Below are 21,147 nucleotides of genomic sequence, written 5' to 3'. Positions count from 1 at the left end.
ACGTAGAGGATGCTATTAATTCACCCGTTGACATACCATCTTCTATAAAAATTGTTACCAAGATGCATTCCAGTACGCCCAATCCAAAGTAGACTACGTTAATGCGCTGGGACTATACATGTCTCCGAGTAATATGGAACTTAAGATTGGTCAAGTGATCGGTTATAATAATAAAATTGTTATTGCTACTGATCAACAAAAAACAGGTACCGTATTTTCTTGAGTATAGTGCGCACTTTTTTTCGAAAAAACACAGCATTGCAGAAGGGGGTGCGCATTATACACGAATTATGAGTTTGGATGTTTTTTTCCCCCAACGAAAGACATTACCGTGAGCACAAAACACCGGGAATACCATGTCAACAAATCCATACTGAAGTACGCAAAATAATTATGTAATTACACTGTCTGGCTATAAAAAGTGTTCTTTGTATATCTGAACTTATGTTTGTAACTTATGTCATTGATTTTATTCAAAATTCCTTATAATATTGTTTTTATTAATTTCGGCGAAATCGTGTGTGAAGCGATCGGAAGATCGCACAACTCACCGTTATTAACAGCAACCACGGTCAGAATACCGCTATTGACGCCTTGAAACAAACTTTAGTTGACAGAGAATGGATACATATATCATAAATGACATACTTTGACTCGTTAAAAGTCATATTTGTTTTTGTTTGACGATTCTATGTCAACATGAAATTCTCGCGATCACGTGATCATGTGCGCGTGAGCCTTGACGGTGACTGGTCAGACATGTTCCATGTAAAAAATAATACCCGGGAATAGCGATCAGCTGCTTCGCTTAGGGTTATTATTATTTTAAATATGTTTATTAAAGGTTGCATATAATTATGAAAATAATGGAATATATTATTCCTGATAAATAAAATAGTTTCAGATACAATTGTTGCCGATCCTTGCATTAAAAATCTTATAAAGTTATATCTTTGGGTGTGTCTTGACCGAATCACCGGTCGATTCCAAGAAAACGTGTGTACAGCTGATTGCTGTTTCCAGCTTAGTTTACGAGAAAATACGCAAGGTAATCTTAATCCCTAAATATAAAACAATGCCTAGCAGAAGAATAAATACTATTTAAACGGTAAATAAACATGTCTGGTGATTTTTTATCTCAAATTTCGAATTTGGACTGACGAAGTTTCTCAGCGCCCGTTCGTTTGCCGGACTTCGCTGAAAGGGTACGGTGTAAAAAATTTCTGCGCATAATATTCAAATTTCTTTTTTTTCCAAAATATTGAACCCGCTAGAGGGGGGTGCGCATTATACATGGGTGCGCACTATACTCAAGAAAATACGGTATAAATTCAGATATTAACACCGAATTATTAACGCAAACAAACACAGGCGAAACGGGAATAGTCAAGCCACAGATATCTACTGATGCTCCTACTAATGCACAACCACAAGTGTGACCACATATTGAAGCTAAAAATCAACAACATATCGATGAAAAAACAGCGCTTATAGTAGGTGGAGTCGCGGCTGGTTTACTCATGATTTGGATAAATAGTTCTTAATGAACTGATTTGGATTATGGTCTTGAGCGGATACGTACAACAGCCCAGCAATTGCTACGATCAGTGCCCACAAGTTTTGACTAAGCCAAGTGGTGGTCTTTGCTAATAAATTCAAGAGCCAGGAAACAATACTCCCTATTATACCGGGAAGTGCAGACGCGGCTTTCCCAGCAAGCTTTCCCAGTGCTTCTCCTAATGCTTTTAAATGCTTTTTTATCCACTCTTTTACACCAGCCCTATCACTAGGCGGTGTGCCACCTCCTGTACCACCACCACCGGCTAATGCGAAAGTCAAAGTCGATATAATAAATCCCAATGCGGTTAAAATACTGGCAATGATTATCCCCTGTTCTCTGAACAATGTTTTAATTTTATCCGCCAGTGTAGTATCATGGTTGAGGACTTGATCGATAGTTTCTCGAATTCGACTGATTTGTGAATGAAGTGCCTTTCTATTACTTGAAGCAGCTTTGAGACGGGCCGATCTTTCGTCTTCTAAGTTACGCAATCTTTCTGCAACGCGGCGTCTACTGAATTCATCCCCCGCCTGTTCAAGTTTTGTTTTCTCATGAGCTATGTGCTTGTCGAGTTCGGATAGCCTGGCTATATTATTGATAAGTTCTCCCTGCATTGTTTGCATTGCCTTGTCAAAGCCTCGTAATTCCCTAATACTGAACTCCGAGGATGGTACTTGTAACGTGTAATTATCGTAGTAGGTATCCAAGATTTCTCCGAGTCCATCTGAGGCCCGCTTCGAGCTTTCTTCCAAATTATCTATCTTACCGAGTTCAGTACGCACAGTCTGAAGAACCTTTTCATTACGAACAAAGTTGATGCCATGTTTACTGGCTATCGTAGACAAGGCTAGGGGCTTACGAGTACGAGAATTCATAAGATCAATATCCGGAGAGCCACTCATTCGCAATATTCCTTTACTATCTATCATAAACTTTGAATAGTCACGACCTATTTCTTTTAAGGCATCGTAATAATCATTAACAGCTGATTTCAAAGGTTCATTGTTAAGATTCGTAAAGCTGGTTTCATCAGTACCCTCTTCGATTGTACTAGTATCAGTTATGTTATCTAGATTAATATCATCCATTTTTATCTTAAAAATAAGGTTACATGATTTCAATATAAACAATGTCTTCGCAATACGGACGCAAGTTAAACCCACAACGTACCATTAGGGGTCAAAGCAATTTGTCAATCTTTAACTATAACTAATAACCCAATACCATTGATCAGAATCAAACACTTCTGGTTCGCTTTCCTAATCTCGGCGCACAGTGTGTTAGTTCTGGGAACTGCACGACTATCATTTACTATTAGTTTGAATTCTACCGATGCTAGCAGAGAGCTTGTTCAGAACATAGGTCGTGTGATTGTTAAGAAAATCGTGATTAAAATTAGCAGTAATGAAGTTTTGAGTATTGACTACAGCAATGTATATTTCTGTTACATGGATCTCTGGAGAACGGCTAAAGAACGGGAAAACTTACAATACCAAGGTATTTGTAATCAGAACACATTGAGACTGTGTGTAGGTGCTGATAGTGGTGATAATACCCTCGTAGGAGATAAGACTGTTGCTGATGCATTAGTTAACCGATTCTATATTCCGCTAGACTTTGAATTACTAGAAAGTCACATGCCCTTCTATCAAACATCCCTAGGCGATAGGTTAGAATACAAACTCACTTTAAATGACTACAGCAGAGTAATCAAAGCTACTGAAGATCCTAGTAGCTATTCTATTGAAAATATCTCACTGGAGTATGATATGATAACAGATCCTGAATAAGCCAGACAAATTCGTAACCAGTATACCGGAAGTTTAGCCATTTTGTACGATCGCGTGCTTCGACACCGAAAGATCACCAGGAACAAAAGAGATACAACGTGGAATATCAATCTAAATGTCCCAGCAAGATCGTTGAAGGGTATTTTAATGTTGTTCGAGGACACCTCTGAAGCAATTGCAAGAGATACCGAGAAGTTCAACAACCCCAAGATTACGAAAGTAGAATTGACTATCAAGGGCGTGCCTAATCAACTATATAGTCAAGGCATGCGAGCATATCAACAGTTGGATGAGATTTAAAAAACTCCCTTCTATAAAACGAAGCCCAGAAGTTAACACGGTTGTGAAAGATCGTTTCTCGGGGATGTATCGATGGCTGAATTCCTTACCACGAAGTATGCACTATGGCTCGACATGCGAACAACAGACGATGACCAACTAAAGGGCAGTGAGCGGAGAATAGAAAATGCTAGCGAGGGTGTTACTATACAGATAACTAAGCACCAGGAAGCGGCTGGTAAATCGAACATATATTTGTACGTGATTATGGACATGCAACTTAATATACAGAATGGACGATTCGTGCAAGCAATCCATTAATAATCTGTAACCCAAAGAACCGCACTGCGCTATCATCTGCAGGCAAACGGGTTGCGTAAAAACAGCTTTTATTCTAGATATTTTACAAAGTCATTATCGGGATGTTTTCGCCCATATTATTATTCTGTGCCCGACTATAAGCGTTAATAAAACATACCTATCGAGAGATTGGGTAATGAATGATCCCAGGGTACACAGAGTTGATCCGGGCGATCGTTTACAAGACTGTTTACGAGTATGTCATGAAAAATACAAAGGAGAATCAACCCTTTTCATAATAGACGACTGCAGTGCGAGTAAAGAACTTACCAAAAAGAAAGCTATGCTTTCATATTTAGCATTCTCCGGACGGCATACTCAGCATAGCGTTTGGGTACTTACCGTATATGACCGCGTATAAGCCGAATTTTGAGGACCAGAAAAAAGATTCTGTAGAAAGGGGTCGGCTTATCCACGGGATACACTTTCATGATAGTATTTTTCAGATCGTGATCTGTCAGAAACATCGCCTGAATGACGGTCCGATAGATTACAACTTCCCGAAAGTTTGGAAGTTGCCACAACTAGAGCCATTATTGTTATAAATTATCAATAAAGTTATTATTATACACCAATGTTGTCATTATTAAAAAAATGTTATGCATGTTACTACTTCCGATAATAAGTTTTCAATTGAATGTTCAAAGTTTATCGTTCTTCGTCAACTCCACAATCTTTACATGTAACAATATACGTAATTCACAGCTATAATATATAATCCCCAGATAAAATCGCCAATAGCTATTACGTATGTTTTGCAAAGTTCATAAATTGATAGTGAACAAGTGTCTACCTTTATTGAATGGGGCAAATAAACAACTGTATTGGCGAGTTATTCCGTTCGCCATTTGCAAAAACATGTGATCAGCTGTTTCCTGTGACGTCACAAACGGTGACCACTGTGATTGCTTCCTGTTGTTTAAAGCAACACGGTACACAAGGAAATCAGCATTGATAATAACGGGCCGATTGCTATTGTCATGTTGTTTACACAAACATTTTCAAGTTGTGGGTGCTTAGCGATCGTGTTGGGAGTAGGGGCTTAATTCCTTTGTTTTCGAGAGATTAGTTTAATAAACTGGAAAAGCCTGTGAGTAAGTGATGGTCATTCAATGTGTTCATAGTATGATAGTTTATTTAATTCAATTGGATTAACATACAAAAGTGGTGTAAAGGGGGTTATAAAAGTTGGTATATTTTTACTGACTGACATTTTCATCATGAGTTTTAAACGAAAACGCCATGCTTACGATGCTGAATTCAAACTGCGAGTTTTCGCTCCAGCTGATATATTTTCTCACGGGTTCAGAATTCTATATACACCGATTCACAAAATGGCGCATGGTTGTTGATGGCAACTATAACGATCATTATGAGATTAAAAAAAACCACGAGAAACAGCTTCCCACATTATGAAAGTGGATGACTGGTTTGTTAAATCTTTATTAGAAATAATAATGACTTTTTCAATATAATTACAACGTTTTTCATCTTATATTTTTGAATATCTGCGAGTACCGGCACATGTCTTGCAGTCCGACTTCGCAGTGTTTTTTGTCTTTCAATTCCTGATTCGGCTTATCTGCGGGTCATATCATTTTCTTTCGTATTTCAATGGTCAAATTAACACCTCGGCTTATCTACGGGGTCGGCTTATCCGCGGTCATATACGGTACTCAAAAATACAACTCTGTCCTGAAAGATCTCAGAGAGCACACCAAACGGGTAGCCCTGTTTCATTGCAAAGACCGAGTTCATTTGAGGAATGTCTACGAAAATGATGTTATTTATACCAAGCTCAAACGAGATAAAGTCAGAAAACTGTTAGCGGAAACGAAGTACTGTAAACTCGTATTAAAAACTGATCAACCAGCTGCTTATGCAATTGCTTAGCAAATGTAGCAACTGCTGAGCAAAAATAGCAACTGCTAAGCAAAAATCTAGCAAAAATAGCAACTGCTGAGCAAAAATATAGCAAATATGGTAAAAATATAGCAAAAATAGCAAAAGTACGATAAATTGAACATTAGCGGTTATTATAATGTAATAATGTTGTTTGAAATCCTCATTCTTTTGCAACAGTTTATTATTTCAGGCTGTATTGGATATGCCATATTCCATTATGTTAGACTTAAATATCTCCTTAGGTATTACATTATGGAATGTGACGAACTCATCGAACAAATGCTCAAAGAACCTGATCAACATGCAGAAGTAGTTACAGATAAATCTTTAGATAGAAAGACTCGCTGCTTTGGTAGCCGGTGGAAAATGTTCCCAATATTTTGGGGAAAATTATAACACTGAAAAAATTGATAACATGACCGATGAAGAAATTAAAAAACTGTACACGCATTACGAGTCTAGACTTGGAGCTACCATGACTAAAACAATAGGTTCGGCTATGTTACAACTATATACAGTCGTAGCTAGTACGTTTCTTCCTATCCCAGCAGAACATCGCATGTATTTATGCGAATCTCTCGAGAAAGACCCATTCATTGAACACACTATTAGCGCAGTACGAGTTTTATCATAGATACGGAATGTTCTTAGCTCCCGTAACCACCGCTTTAATAACGGCTAGGTATTGTCAATTTAAACATAAGTGGCCACTTACTAATAATGGAGACTCAAGTGACACCACAGATTGTGGAAACACAATCACAACAAGTGAACAAGGAAATAACCCCGATTGTGAAATCACAACAAGTGAACAAGGAAATACCAGCGATTGTGAGATCACAAGCAAGATTGACGAAGAATCCTTTGAAAATCGCAGCTGGGAGGAAGGGTGCACTAGCGAGGAAGGCAAAACTAATACATAATTCAAATATTGAACATAGTCGTCCGATTAAAACTTGGGCTCCCTATGCACTAGGAGTTGTTGCTATAGCGGTGGTTTGGTTGTTTTATAAGACCGGAGAAGAGAAAACGTCACCCCCAATTACACAACAAGAAGTTCAATTAGAGGTAAGCCCTCATATAATGTTATAATGACTACTCCAGTTACAGACGGTAAAATGTTGGTAAACGCAACGTTTCATTGGCTACGCTCGTATGGCTTAAATGATCACTAAAGCCACACCACCCAAGCTAGATTTTAATGGTTATGATATTGGTATGATGGTTCTTGATATTGGATTAGCAATGGCAACAAAAGATATGCTCATCAAACAAGGGCTTATCCCAGAAGACATAATTAAGTAATTAAACATTTGAATATGTTATGTTATTGAACATTTTATATTCATATAAATATGGCAACAATTGCGATGATGGTCAGTTGAGCTATTGTTAATGCTCTAGCTTTTTCGGGGAGTAATTATTTATTTTCTAGTATGAGGGAATCAAACACTAAATAAGTTGAAGATGAGCGTAAACGACATAATAAAGCATTAGAACAACTCGAAACAGCCCAGTCACAACGGACCAGGCGCAGAATATTAAGATTAGATTTTATTAATGATGAACTGCGTAAGCAAGGACATTCAAATCAAATGATTAAGGATGTTGAATCTGCCATGCAGGAATACTTCCTTGTTTATGGAAAGAAACTTGACCCAATACTGAGACCAACAATAAGTCAGTTTTATACACCGTCAGAGGCTCAGAAAAAACGCGAGATAGTATTTACAATGTTTGGGTTATCAGTCATTGCTATTTTTAGCTACACAATGACCATGCATAAACCATGATCTGTCAGGCTGAGTCTTATCAGCTATGTCTCCCTGACTGCTAATCTATAAATAGCTCTGACTGGCTGTTCCGCTGTTACAGTCCGTTTGACTCCAAATGAGAACCATGAATTGCAAAATAACTCGAAATCCAGAAAAGTGTATGAAACATTAATACGGTACTTGACCATGAATACCCTGTACCCAACAAAATCTGAATTTTGTTTATTTTAAGACCCATGACGGATGAAGTTCTTTAAGAAACTATCATGTAATTTTGTATAGAAATGTGTACATGACACGTAGGGGGGACAAACCGTGGAAGGCACAGCGCAAGCATGCATGCACTGCACATTCTGTGGTAGGGGAAATGACAGAGCGTTAGAGGGGCCGTCTCATGATAATTTCAGTCGCAATCTGACTCGCTTATGCCATAGATCTCGTCGTCGGAACTGCTGGTGCTTGAACCGACTGCCACTATTATAGGTTGGACTGTTGCTGGCCGTAGTCCATCTCGTGACCAACAACGTGTCTCAATCTCGTCAACGACTGTGGCCACACAACGCCTCCATGTTTCTACTGTTACCCGACCAAGGGATTCCTTTACAAGTTGTTCAACGTCTCGTAATTTGAACATTGTGTTCGATCGTCCAACGTCACCCTTGACGATGCCCCATACCAACTCGATTGGATTTAGGTCGCAGGGATAAGGTGGCAGTCGTAAGACAGCGTGACCCTGACCCTTGATGTAACTGTCAACTTTATACACGGGGTCAGGTTTCATAGTTTTGATGATTTCATAGAGCTGTGGTTTCGTCGCTCGAGAAGGAAAGGTAATGTTCCTCCGTTGCAGCCAAGTAACCATGTCTCCTTTATGGTTATTAGAGGTTGGAGTCTTGCTTTCTGGATCCTGCACACTATGATACGGTGCATTGTCCATGACAATGAGAAACTTGGTAGGCAAAGCAGGGACTAACTTATCTTTCACCCACTCCAGAAATACATTGCTGTTCATTTCTGTGTGGTAGTCCCTGTTGTCTTTGGCCTTGGCTCTAAAGACGAGGTCACAGTCTGGGAGAAAACCCTCACTAGCAGAACCAGCATGGAGAACTATGAGTCTTTCACCCTTTCCCATTGGTAACTTTCTACCAGACTCCTTACAGTCACCACTGGGTACCCACTGACTGCTGGCTGTGTGTGACGCATTTACCCATGTTACATCTAAGAAGAGAGGCTCATATCCTTCTTCACGTTTCTGCTTGATGGTACGAAGGTAATGATTTCCGAGACGAGCAATGTCAGACCGTTCACACAACACAGCCCTATTTTCTCCAGTTACCTTTTTGTATTTGTAACCAAATGTATGCAACAGCTGCCATAGTTTGTACTTTGTAACACGTAAATCTTTGTCAGTTTCAAGGTGTTTCTTCAAAATTCTTAGGGACAGGTACTTATTTTCTGAGTGCAGTTTAACTATTGCACGTCTGACTTCATCCCTCTGAAAACTGTCTAATTTATCAACCTTGCGTGGTTATGACATGTTCCCTACCTCCTTGGCCTGACTATTTGTATCTCGTCGACTAACAACATTTTTAAGTTTCTGAGGGGACATACCAAGAGCTTTTGAAGCTCGTTTCAAGAATTTATTAATTGCATAAAAAGGGTTTGCTCTTTCTGCTTCACTTCTAAAGAAATCATACACATTCAACATCAACTGTTTAACATCTGCTGAGTAGTGCATCTTGTCATTGAATGAACACGGTCACTGTGTAGCACGTGCAGACCTTGCTTCCGCTGTTCCTTCCACGGTTTGTCCCCCTATGTGTCATGTACACATTTCTATACAAAATTACATGATAGTTTCTTAAAGAACTTCATCCGTCATGGGTCTTAAATTAAACAAAATTCAGATTTTGTTGGGTACAGGGTATTCATGGTCAAGTACCGTATTGATGTTTCATACACTTTTCTGGATTTCGAGTTATTTTGCAATTCATCGATTTCATTTGGAGTCAAACGGACTGTAGTAACCCTGACAGCTAATCTATAAATAGTGATGACTACTCAGCTATAAATAGCAATGACTGGCTGACTGCTTATGTTAGGCTGGGCAGGACTCGGCTGATATCATGCATTTAGACAAATGATACCAGAAGTGTATATTTATCACTAGGGCGAGAGGCACATCAAGATGTAAATTCATACGCATGGGCCAATCACAAATTTGAGGAAAGAGCTGTATGTCGGATTTTTGTGGAATCCATTCCATTGCAATTAGAAAAGGGCATATTAATTATTCGTGTTCTGTATGTGGGATTTGAGTTAAAGGTAGTAACTGTTTATGTAAGAGTCACGGTGCTGACAAGAAACGGTTTCAAATTATTTATGAGAGGAAAAAGGCTTACCGAAATGAGATAAATAGATTGGGTAGAATTCAAACCAATTAGAGATTAGTTCACATGTATTTATATATCACAATGACTTATGTTGTCAGAGAGCTGAAAGCTTTGGCAAAGCAACGTGGTCTACGTGGATATTCTCGAATGAGAAAAGCTGAATTGATCGATTTACTCGGTTTGGAATACAACAAACCCCAGACTGTTAGAGAACTCAAAGCTCAAATGAAAAACAGTGGGCTGAGAGGTTCTCGAATGAGAAAAGCTGAATTGATCGATTTACTAGATAATAATCAACCGGATGATGTTGATAAAAATAATCAACCAGTTGATGAGTTAAAATTTGTACCCACAACCGTCGTTGGTAAATATCTAAGAGGTTGGAAGATGGATATTAATTCCAACATGGATGTTAATGATGTTAAGCCCATTGTATCGAGCAAAATTAATGAGGAATTAGATGATTTAGATAGTATAAAATACTAACTGACGGTTAAAATGTCATTGAGTAAAAGTAACGCAGGCGATAGCACTGAATATACCGAACCTTATTTCTGGAGCAATCAAGAATTTATAACTGAATCCGATACTATAAACACATCATTAGATACATCAATTCAGAGGATACAAGAAACTTTAGAATGCTGGACTAATAGAGGTTCGGGTTGGGGTGTGGATAAAATCGATAGTTTATATTTAGATATAGCAAATTATATGCCTTTCAAAGGTGGATCTTATATAGATTCCCCCGTATTATAAGAAGAAAAAAGCTATAGTTAATGTAAAAAATAAAGGCGATGGCTGTTTAAGAATTGCGATAAGATCTGCATTGTTCCCCGTAGACAAAAATCAGGATAGGCCTTCTGGCTATCCCCAAAACGATGGACTCAACTTTGATGGTATAGATGAACCTACACCAATCTCACAAATTGATAAGGTGGAAAAGCAAAATAATTAAGCTATAAATTCTTCTAAAGGAATTGTTGTACACAGGATAAGCTCCACTCTGGAACATATTCCCAGAATCAATTTAGTTCTAATCGAAAAAGATGGTAAATATCAATATACGTGGATAAAGAGTTTAAACAGACTATTATGTGATCAAACAAAACATAAGGAAAAGAAATTTTTCTGCGAAAGATGCCTGCATGGGTACAGCAGACAAGATCTATTAGAAGCGAATAAAGAAGACTGCAGAGGTGTTGGACAGACTGCTATCAGGATTGATATGCCTAAAGAGGGGAAAAATATATTAAAATTTGAACATTATTGTAATCAAATGCCTGTACCGTATGTAATTTACACCGACTTCGAAGCACTTATCAAACCTATAGAAAATACAGAACACAATACTGATAGCAGTTTTATGTACAAAACTCAAGAACATATTCCTTGTGGGTTTGGATATATAGTTGTAAGGTATGATGGGAAAACAAACCCGCTCGTGATTTACAGAGGACCCGATGCAGTGGAAAAGTTCCTAGAATATCTACAAAACGAAGAGAGAATAATTAGGGAAAATTTATCGCGTAAGAAACCCATGTGTATGACGAGGGATGATTGGAGGGCCTATAAGAAGTCAACGAGTTGTCTTGTTTGTAATAAACCTCTGAATGGGGATTCCGTAAGAGATCATTGTCACGTCACGGGTAATTATCGGGGAGCTGCGCATAACAAGTGTAACTTGAAGCTAAAAATGAATTCTCAAACAATACCCATCCCCGTTGTGTTTCATAACCTTAGAGGATATGATTCTCATCTCATCATGCAAGCTATCTCAAAGACCGACTGTGGTTTAACGTGCATACCTAATAATATGGAAAAATACATATCATTCTTGTTGACTAAAACTATTCATTATACGGACAAGGATGGGAAAGTCAGAACAAAACAAAGTAATGGGCTTAGATTCATAGACTTCATACAGTTTCTGTTATCTTCCCTGGAGAGTTTAGCTAATGCGAACAATCCTGATGATTTCGCAATAACAAATCAATGTACTGATCGGTTAACACAGCATTTGTTGTTGAGAAAAGGTGTATATCCTTACGATTATATGGATGATTGGTCTAGATTCGACAAAACTAAATTACCACCCCTTGAATCATTCTATAATAACTGAACAGAATCTAAAATAACCGATGTCGATTATGAACACGCTCTGACGGTGTGGGATCAATTAGGTTGTAAGAATTTAGGTGATTATCACGATCTCTACTCAAAAACAGATGTACTGTTACTCGCCCATATATTCGAGATATTTAGAAAGACATGTTTAAAACAATACGGCTTGGATCCGGCATGGTACTATTCCAGTCCCGGACTATCGTGGGATGCATTGTTGAAGAAGACCGGTGTAGAACTAAAATTACTCACCGATTACGATATGCACCTGTTTGTTGAGAAAGGATTAAGAGGTGGTATATCGATGACGGCGAAAAGGTATTCTAAGGCTAATAATAAATCAGTGGAAGGATATGATCTGAGTAAACCTGACACACACATATTACATCTCAACGCTAACAATTTGTACGGATGCTCTCTGAGTCAACCTTTACCCACGGGTGGTTTTGAGTGGATCGATGTGAATGATATTGATGTGATATCGCTCCCACAGATTCCGATAAAGGGTGCATACTAGAAGTTGACTTGGAATATCCAACAGAGTTACACAAAGATCATAACAGTTATCCACTAGCTCCCGAAAGAATAATGGTTAATAAAGATTGGATGTCGGAATATCAACACTCCTTGATGGGCAATACTAGGTTAGCTAACGTAGAAAAACTCGTACCAAATTTGATAGATAAGACAAAATATATAGTTCACTACAGAAATCTCCAGTTATATCTATTGTTAGGTATGAAACTAAAGAAAATACACAGAGTTCTAAAGTTCGATCAAAGCCCTTGGATGGAGCCCTATATAAGGCTGAACGGAGATTTAAGAAAGATAGCTACCAACGATTTCAAAAAGAACCTATATAAGCTCATGAATATCTCAGTATTTGGTAAAACTATGGAGAACCTGAGGAAGCATGTTGATGTTAAATTAGTCAGATCAAATGAGGAATAAAGACTCAGGAAACTTATAGCCAGTCCAGCTTTTAACAGAAGCAAGATATTTGATAACGACTTAGCCGCACTACATATGCAGAAAAGTAATATAAAATTCAACAGACTAGTGTACGTTGGTATGAGTAGTCTTGACTTGTCAAAACACTTAATGTATGACTTTTATTACAATGAACTGAAAAAGCAGTACGGCAATAGATGTGAGGTGTTATATACCGACACAGATTCTTTGTTGATGGAAATACAAACCGAGAATGTGTATAAAGATATGGTAGAAAAAATAGATATGTACGACACAGGCGATTACCCAAAAGATAATCCACTGCACAGCGTAGTAAATAAAAAGGTGTTAGGTAAGATGAAGGATGAATGTGCTGGGACCCCTATTCCTGAGTATGTCGGATTAAGACCTAAGATGTATTCGATAAAGAAGTCCGATAATGTAGAGATAAGGAAAGCTAAAGATGTTAAGAAGTATGTGGTAAAAAAACATCAAACGCGAACAGTATAAAGAAGCATTATTCAAGGGTAGAACATTCAAACACGAGATGAACTCTTTAAGAAGTTACAATCATAGGATATATGGATTAAGAATGAACAAGACATCATTATCCCCCTTAGATACAAAGAGATGGATTGATAAGGATGGTGTAACTACCTATGCTTATGGTTATGGCGGTAATACTGTATCGTTGGGAACTATGAGCAACTCTTCTTGTACAAATGCCCTGCCCGGTCGATCTTTAAGATAATAAAGAATAGGCTCTCCTTCTTTCATAATCAACTGACTAATGTTATATGTCTTAAGGGACTAAATCGGATCGGTTGCACTCCATAGGCCTCCTTTAAGTTCACCGGGATGGTATAAATATCTTACGCTTACTCTATCCGAAAGTTTTTGTTCTTTGCCTCTCCTTGGTGCTGAAGATTCGGAAGTCACAGATTTCCTTTTAATCGCATCGGATGGTCCCTTCCCGATTAATCTCGTTACTTCATTATTCAGCGCTGATACAACAGCTGAAAATCGTGTCACCCATTCGGTTGATCTTAATCGTTCTGATTTCATTTCAATCCCATACTGATAGCCAAACAAACATTCCACTAATGTCCCGTTAAATCTTTTGACAACAGCTTGACTACGGTGGGCCTCTTTTTCCCCACGCCTGATTTCAACATCGTGCTTTGTTAACAGTTTAGTTGCTGATCCAATAAACTCGCAACCGGGATCTACTTGAAATAGCTTAGGCCATTTTAGTGGTCCGCGTTTATATATGCGACTCAGTGCATTAGCTCCTTCTGTTGAATCTTTTGAGGTTAATGGTTCAGCCTCCTTGTAGCGACTAGCCACATCCACTACGGTTAAGGCGTATTTATACGTTTTCATGTCTTACCTTATCATGGGGAAGAAACAAGAGGTCAGCTTGATGAACTTCATTCGTTGTAAAAATATCAAACTTCTTCCTAGGGATATAACGCGGTGCCGGTAAGTATATTTGCCACATCACTTGTTTCTTTAGCCAATCCTTGGCCACATCTTTAGATACCTTAGCCGCGGTGGCTAATTTTTGTATTGCTTCTATACCTTTCCAATATCCTCGCGGGCTATTGTAAATTTTAACCTTTATAAATTAATATTGATGTATCTTTTAATACGAATCATGACGATCGTTGAATCGCATCATCATTTTTGCATAACAAATTCCCTCTGTAGTAGTGGTATAAGTACTGTAAATCTTGAAATTAACGCGAGCGTGAATCAAATGCGAAAAATGCGTGTGGTCTTCGCTCGCATTTTTAAACATCGCATTTATATCAACAATAAGACATTTTGGATAGCAAAAATACCAATTTAGACATACACTGATGTATTCCACACCACTGTTTATTGAGCAGCACTCATGTCATTCAAACACTAATTACGTACTGTGAATTGTCACTGCTGGGGTCAAGACAAGAGTTCTACTCACTTATGTCATCCCTGATCACACCTGCAAGTCCAGACAGACGCCGCCCTTTGTTCTTTGCGACTGCGTCAAAGGCCGACACGAGCCAGCGCGCATGTATTGTTTTTGTGGCAGTACTTTACTTAGCGCTAATAAGCGGTGCTATTTGGTGTGTGATTGGATTAATGTAAGGTTGGATTAAGGTGAGGATTGTAAACCTGACTGAGGACATCTTTAGATAGAAATCCACTGATGCTTGAGAGGAGGGGGTGTCGCATTCATATTGAGTCGCATTTTTGGCTAGGGTCCAGTGGTCGCATTCTTTTGGAGACGCATTAATTTCATGATTTACAGTATATAAATCTGGCTCCAATGGAAGTGGTCCAGAACCATTATTACCTATACTACTCAGTTTGTCCAGCTTGCAATCGTCCAAGGGCTTAGTGTCGCTGATTTCTTGTCAATCTTGGCATGTGGTAGCAATTCAATAACGAATGAATGTTAACCGATCTGGGTGGATTTTTATAGGGCAAGAAATGGGGGAACGCATGTGCATTTCAATTCGCACAGAACTCATGTGCATCGGGTTACCATGGCTGTTGCCGTGATGCGTTTGGGAGATTGGTTTTATTGTCATCTGCTTTGGGGTTTTTTAACATCAAATTTCATTTTTCAGGACAAGGTAATGTTAAATTTTAGAAACTTTGACAAAAATTACCCAGATATTTAAATGGCAACTTTTCATGCAATGTTACTTGGGGTGTCGTTTCTTTTGCAGTTCAGTATATATTTCAAAAACTGCTTTAACAAATATGGTGAAATGAATAGTTGTTACCATGAGGAATATTACAAAGAGATCATTCTGTGCTCTCAAATTAGGGGCGGTCGGGTAGCCTAGTGGTTAAAGCGTTCGCTCATCACGCCGAAGCCCCGGGTTCGATTCCCGACATGGGTACAATATGGGAAGCCAATTTCTGGTGTCCCCCCCGCTGTGATATTGCTGGAATATTGCTAAAAGCAGCGTAAAACCATACTCTCTCACTCACTCCTCTCAAATTACACAGATCTCATTATACAGCCAAGTAACATCAACACTTTTCTTTATGAATGGCTCTAAAATTCACGAAATATGATATTCAGCTTACTTTGAATGTATATTATTGAAAAGAATCCAAGGAACACTGGAAATTGTTTGCAGATTTTAACTTGCATTTGTGTTTATAATCTTTAATGCAATTGTTTGCCATCAAATGACAAAAACACAGCCTCAAAGGTCTTGTGGTAGAGCATCTGCCCGGAGAGCTGAAGGTCTGGTGTTCGAACCCTGGACGCGGCATACAAAAAGATGTTACTTGTTGTTACCCTGCCTAGCAGTCAGTATTAAGGAGCTAAAACAAGGACTGGTTGACCTGGAGTCAGTATACTATGGCTGAATAAGGTATTCATGTAAAACGGGTTCACTGCTTAATATCAGGTTTGACCACCTCTGTTATTATACCCCCGTTTACGAAGTAAATCGGGGGTATATAGCGTTCTGTTCGTCCGTCATTCCGTCCGTCCTTCTGTCCAAGCTTTTGTACGGCCCATAACTTTTTAACCATGCACCCTAGCTTCACCAAACCTGCTACATACATTTCCCACAATGAGTACTTGTGCTTTTGCTAGTTTGAAGATTCTGAACTTTTTCATTTTTGCCGTGGAAACATTAAGAAACTTAAACTTTTAGGGTGAGTGTTTTGTACGGCCTATATCTTTTTAACTATGCACCCTAGCTTCACCAAACTTTCTACACACATTAACCACAATGAGTACTTGTGCCTTTTGCTAGTTTGAAGATTCTGAAATTTTTTGGAGTCCTACCTGCCGGAAGCACATCTTGTCTCTGTAGCCCAGAGCATTCAAATTACTGTAACCTAAACTTGGTACAGGGGAGCTCTGTAGTTGAAACTGAATCCAGCCCAGTTCATCACTGATCAATCTCCAAACGAGTGCCCCTCTCCCCTTCTCTGGCGTTTGCGTCAACAAAACTGTCACCAGGACGTAGGTACACTCCATTATGGCCATCATTGAACTGCAAACTAAAGCATCTGTTAACAAAGTACTGTTTCACAGGTGCCTGTACTCCGAAGATGCTGTTGAAGTGGTATATGGACAGTTTGTCGTCTTGATCTCAAGTTTGCCTCTCAAAAACTATCCCTAATGGCCTGGGTCTCATTCCACAACGCGAGAGCTAAGATGATCGTAACTCCCATTCTTTAATAAAGGCTCACAACAGTCGTAGCTCTACGATCGATTTGTGGAACGGGACCCAGGTCACCAAAGTTCGTGTTCACAGAATTCCTAAGCTGTATTCTAAGAGCACTAGCAGTATTGGTGCGTTGGCAGAGTGGCATCAGAATGATGCATCTATCCAGAGCTCTTGTGATTTGTGGCTGACCAGGGCAACATAGTTCCTGCACTTGTCCTGCTTGCTGAAAGCGTACCCATAGCCTGTGAATGACAAATGGGGACACATTAAGGTGTCGTGCCATTTCACTGAAACTGATGCCTTGAAAATGTGATAATGCTTAGTGCACATATTCATGAATTTGATAATGACTGTCCATTTGGCTGTCTATACCCTTTTGAGGACACTCGGTTTTTTCAGGCAGAAATATCAGTTTTGGAATCAAAGGAGGGAGGAGGGTTGTTTGGGTTTTTTTTGTTGGTTGGCAAAGCAATGATGAAAGCGTTCTTTCGGGAGAGTTTGGTGGCCCTGAATCAGGCTGTTTGATCGGGAGAGACTAACTTCTCACCCACATAGGTGCTGTGCTGCAAAGGCACGGATGGATCGTCATCTTTCTTCTGACAGGACACTTACTGGTGTGGCTTAAACGCCTCACGTAAGTGTCCTTCAGTACGGTATGACAATAGACGCACTGAAACGTCCCATCACGTGCCTTTGTGCCATGAGCATAGACTGGCTGGCAGCCTTTGCACATACTGCATTGCCGTGGAGGCGATGGCAATGGTGCTGTCTTTGTAGAATGGGTGTCTCCGTTCTCCATAGCCTTTCCTTTCCCAGGGGATTGAGCTGGGGCACTCTTACTACGAGCCTTTCCTCTGGGGAATGTAGCCGGGGGGAATCTTGCCGGGGGAATAAAGATAAAGAAGACCCAGAAGAAAAAAACAAGCAAACCATCATCAACAACAGCAACAACAACAGCAGCAGCAACAACAACAACAGAATTTTTTAAACCTGCAACACCTGCAAAAAGGCAACCACAGAAGAAGTTGGCGCTGAAGATACCTCATCAAGACAGCTGTAAGTACCATGCTATTCTATGAAATGTGGATATGGATGTGTATGCCCTTATTGTTATAATGAGTATCACGAATGCATGAATGATGATCATGGGTATACTTATGGGTTTTTATCCCCCGCCGGGCCAGAATGGCTGAAGGGGGATTATGTCGTTGCGCAGTCCGTCCGTCTGTCCGTCCGCGTCCGTCTTGTCCGTCCCTGACACTCTACACACAAGATGTCAACATGTTGATGATACACATATCGCAGTCCCGTTTCATTTCGACTAATTTTGACCAAGTTACTGCCCCTATTTTACGGAGCTTCATTTGCCTAATTGTGAGAGAGGTACTAAGCTTGTGAAATCAACTCCTCCTCCAGCTTTTAGAGAATATCCCTGACACTCTACACACAAGATGTCGACATGTTGATGACACACATATTGCAGTCCCGTTTCATTTCGACTAATTTTGACCGAGTTACTGCCCCTATTTTACAGAGCTTCATTTGCCTAATTGTGAGAGAGGTACTAAGCTTGTGAAATCAACTCCTCCTCCAGCTTTTAGAGAATATCCCTGACTCTCTACACACAAGATGTTGACATGTTGATGATACGGATATCGCAGTCCCGTTTCATTTTGACTAATTTTGACACAGTTACTGCCCCTGTTTTACGGAGCTTCATGAAATCTACTCCTCCTCCAGTTTCCAGAGAATATCACAATATCTAACTATAACTATAACTATAGTTAGTTTCCTTGTATAAGGCTTTTGTGGGTGAGCTACATCCTTATGGCATTACTCCAAACAAAATGTTCTGCACAATTGTTTCAAATGCAGTGCCATCTACTGTTGTTATTTCATAAAATACAAAGAAAATATAAACTCGTTAAAAAAATTCATGTGGGGGGGATGTTGTGCTCTCAGAGCACTTTTGTTTCCTTGTATGATTGACAGGACACCCATCCTTCCTTCCCCCAATGTCAGTTCAACGCAGACAGTGTTGGAACAGTGGTGGGAACAAACCCCTCGGAAACCAACCTATTCACCTAACCCACCTGTGAATGATGATCAGTGACGATGATGAGGCATGCAAGTTGGCAGGACTCCCTTCCATGGCGGTGGACATGCCCACCCTGCTTGATGCTTCTTGGTCACCACCATCACCGGAGAATGTCCTCTCCTCAGGTATGCCAACAGTTCGCGATGACGACAACGACAACGATCCTTATCGAGAGGCTCAACCCACTTCAATACAGCGTGAATGTAGTGTCTGCCACCATAACAACATGTTGAAATACATAAGCTGCAACAGTGGTCAAGTGATATGTCATGTCTGTTTCAGGGAGGCCATAGACTGTACCTGTTTTACTGAGGGGTCCCAATCATTTTTGGGACCTGTTTGGGACATTATGATGAATGACCACTTCTTATGGTGACCCCATCTTCACTTGAAGAGCTTGACGATGGAAGATGGAAGATGAAAGGTTTTCGCGTTCTTTGAGGGACATGTTAAGCACTCCCTCCTCAGTTGTCTTTCGTATTTCCTATGTATCGGGGTTGATGTTGTTGTTGTTGTTGTTCATCATTAAACAGTGATTGATTGAACTGACTCTTTGTCTCTTGATTTATCTCAACTCCAATAGGGTGCCAAACCGAGGGTAGAGGCTGAGTTGAGATGTAAACACTGTCTGTCATGTCTGTGCACATTCGAGTTGTAAAGTAAACAAAAAATAAAAGAGAAAGGCCATGCTTGAAAGGATCAGTTGCCTTGTGTCAGTCACCCAGAACTCAGGATGGTGTCACGTGGTGATGAAGAGGTCATGACCTCACCTTTGACCCTACGCCACCCTTTTAGGATGTTCATTGGACCCACGGGATCAGAAAAAAGTGCCTTTGTGATATCATGAATGGAGCAGATGCATCGGCCTGAGGTGTTGGATACACCACCCCATCGCATCGTGTTGGGTGTACAGTGAATGGCAACCTCTTCATCATGAGTTGGAGGGATGGCAGACTGCTTAAGGGGGTCCCTCTTGAGTTTGTACAGAGCATGAAAGAAGTGGATTGTGCCTTGCCAGAAAAAGGGGTGGCCCCGCATTGGTTGGTCATCGATGATTTGCTGGGCGACAATACAAAAGAAGAAGAAACGGAAATGTTGCGTTTATTCACCAAGAAAAGTCATCACCGAAACACATCCGTGTTGAATCTCACTCAGAACTTGTTTGCCTAATCACCGCAACATCGCACCATTAGTCTGAAGGCTCTCTACATGGTCCTCTTTAAAAATCCGAGAAATCCGCAAATTGACAATCTGGCTCGCCAGGTGTTTCCAGGCAAAGCTCTTTTTCTGCGTGAAGCCTATGAAGACGCCACCAAAGAACCTTACACTTACCTGTTCTTGGACTTGAAACCCACCACGTTGCAAGACCATCGAGTATGTGTCCACCTGTTTTCGAGATCCGAGGTACCCATCGTGTATATGCCGAACCTATGAGTTGAGAGGAGATTTCATAAAAGCATGTGAACCCGCTGACCTTCCTTCAGTTGAGCAACAGCCATCATGGGGCAAAGACGGTCTATGAATGCCATACCACCATTCCAAGATGTCCCTGATACCGAGTGGGTGTCTGAAAAGGTGAGAGAACAAGCGAGAAAAAACACACTCTTAATGGACGACACATGGGCAACTCAGTGACATTCTGGAGGTCCGACCTACTCCTGTACGAAAACGAAGATAAGCAGTCAAGGCCATTTCGCTGCAGATTGCCCAGAACCCCGCAA

General features: G+C 39.9%; 1 protein-coding gene and 1 long non-coding RNA gene across 2 annotated transcripts in view; one reads left to right on the top strand and one right to left on the bottom strand.

The window, feature by feature from the left end:
• LOC125383226 overlaps positions 1 to 21,147 on the bottom strand; it is a 98,730-nt gene that overhangs the window by 75,764 nt on the left and 1,819 nt on the right. The window contains exon 2 of the mRNA XM_048401497.1: positions 20,759 to 20,993. Coding sequence (XP_048257454.1) covers positions 20,759 to 20,838 — 80 coding nt within the window. The 5' untranslated portion in view covers positions 20,839 to 20,993. The remainder of the gene's footprint in view (positions 1 to 20,758; positions 20,994 to 21,147) is intronic.
• Positions 18,993 to 19,971, top strand: LOC125383228. Its single transcript, XR_007222718.1, has 2 exons — positions 18,993 to 19,551; positions 19,709 to 19,971. It is a non-coding gene; the product is annotated as an uncharacterized LOC125383228 (long non-coding RNA).

Source organism: Haliotis rufescens, unplaced genomic scaffold (assembly GCF_023055435.1).
Source record: "Haliotis rufescens isolate VD_foot unplaced genomic scaffold, xgHalRufe1.0.p SCAF_22, whole genome shotgun sequence".
NCBI lineage: Eukaryota > Metazoa > Mollusca > Gastropoda > Lepetellida > Haliotidae > Haliotis > Haliotis rufescens.
Note: the sequence above shows the minus strand (reverse complement) of the source record. Positions and strands in the feature narration are given on the sequence as shown.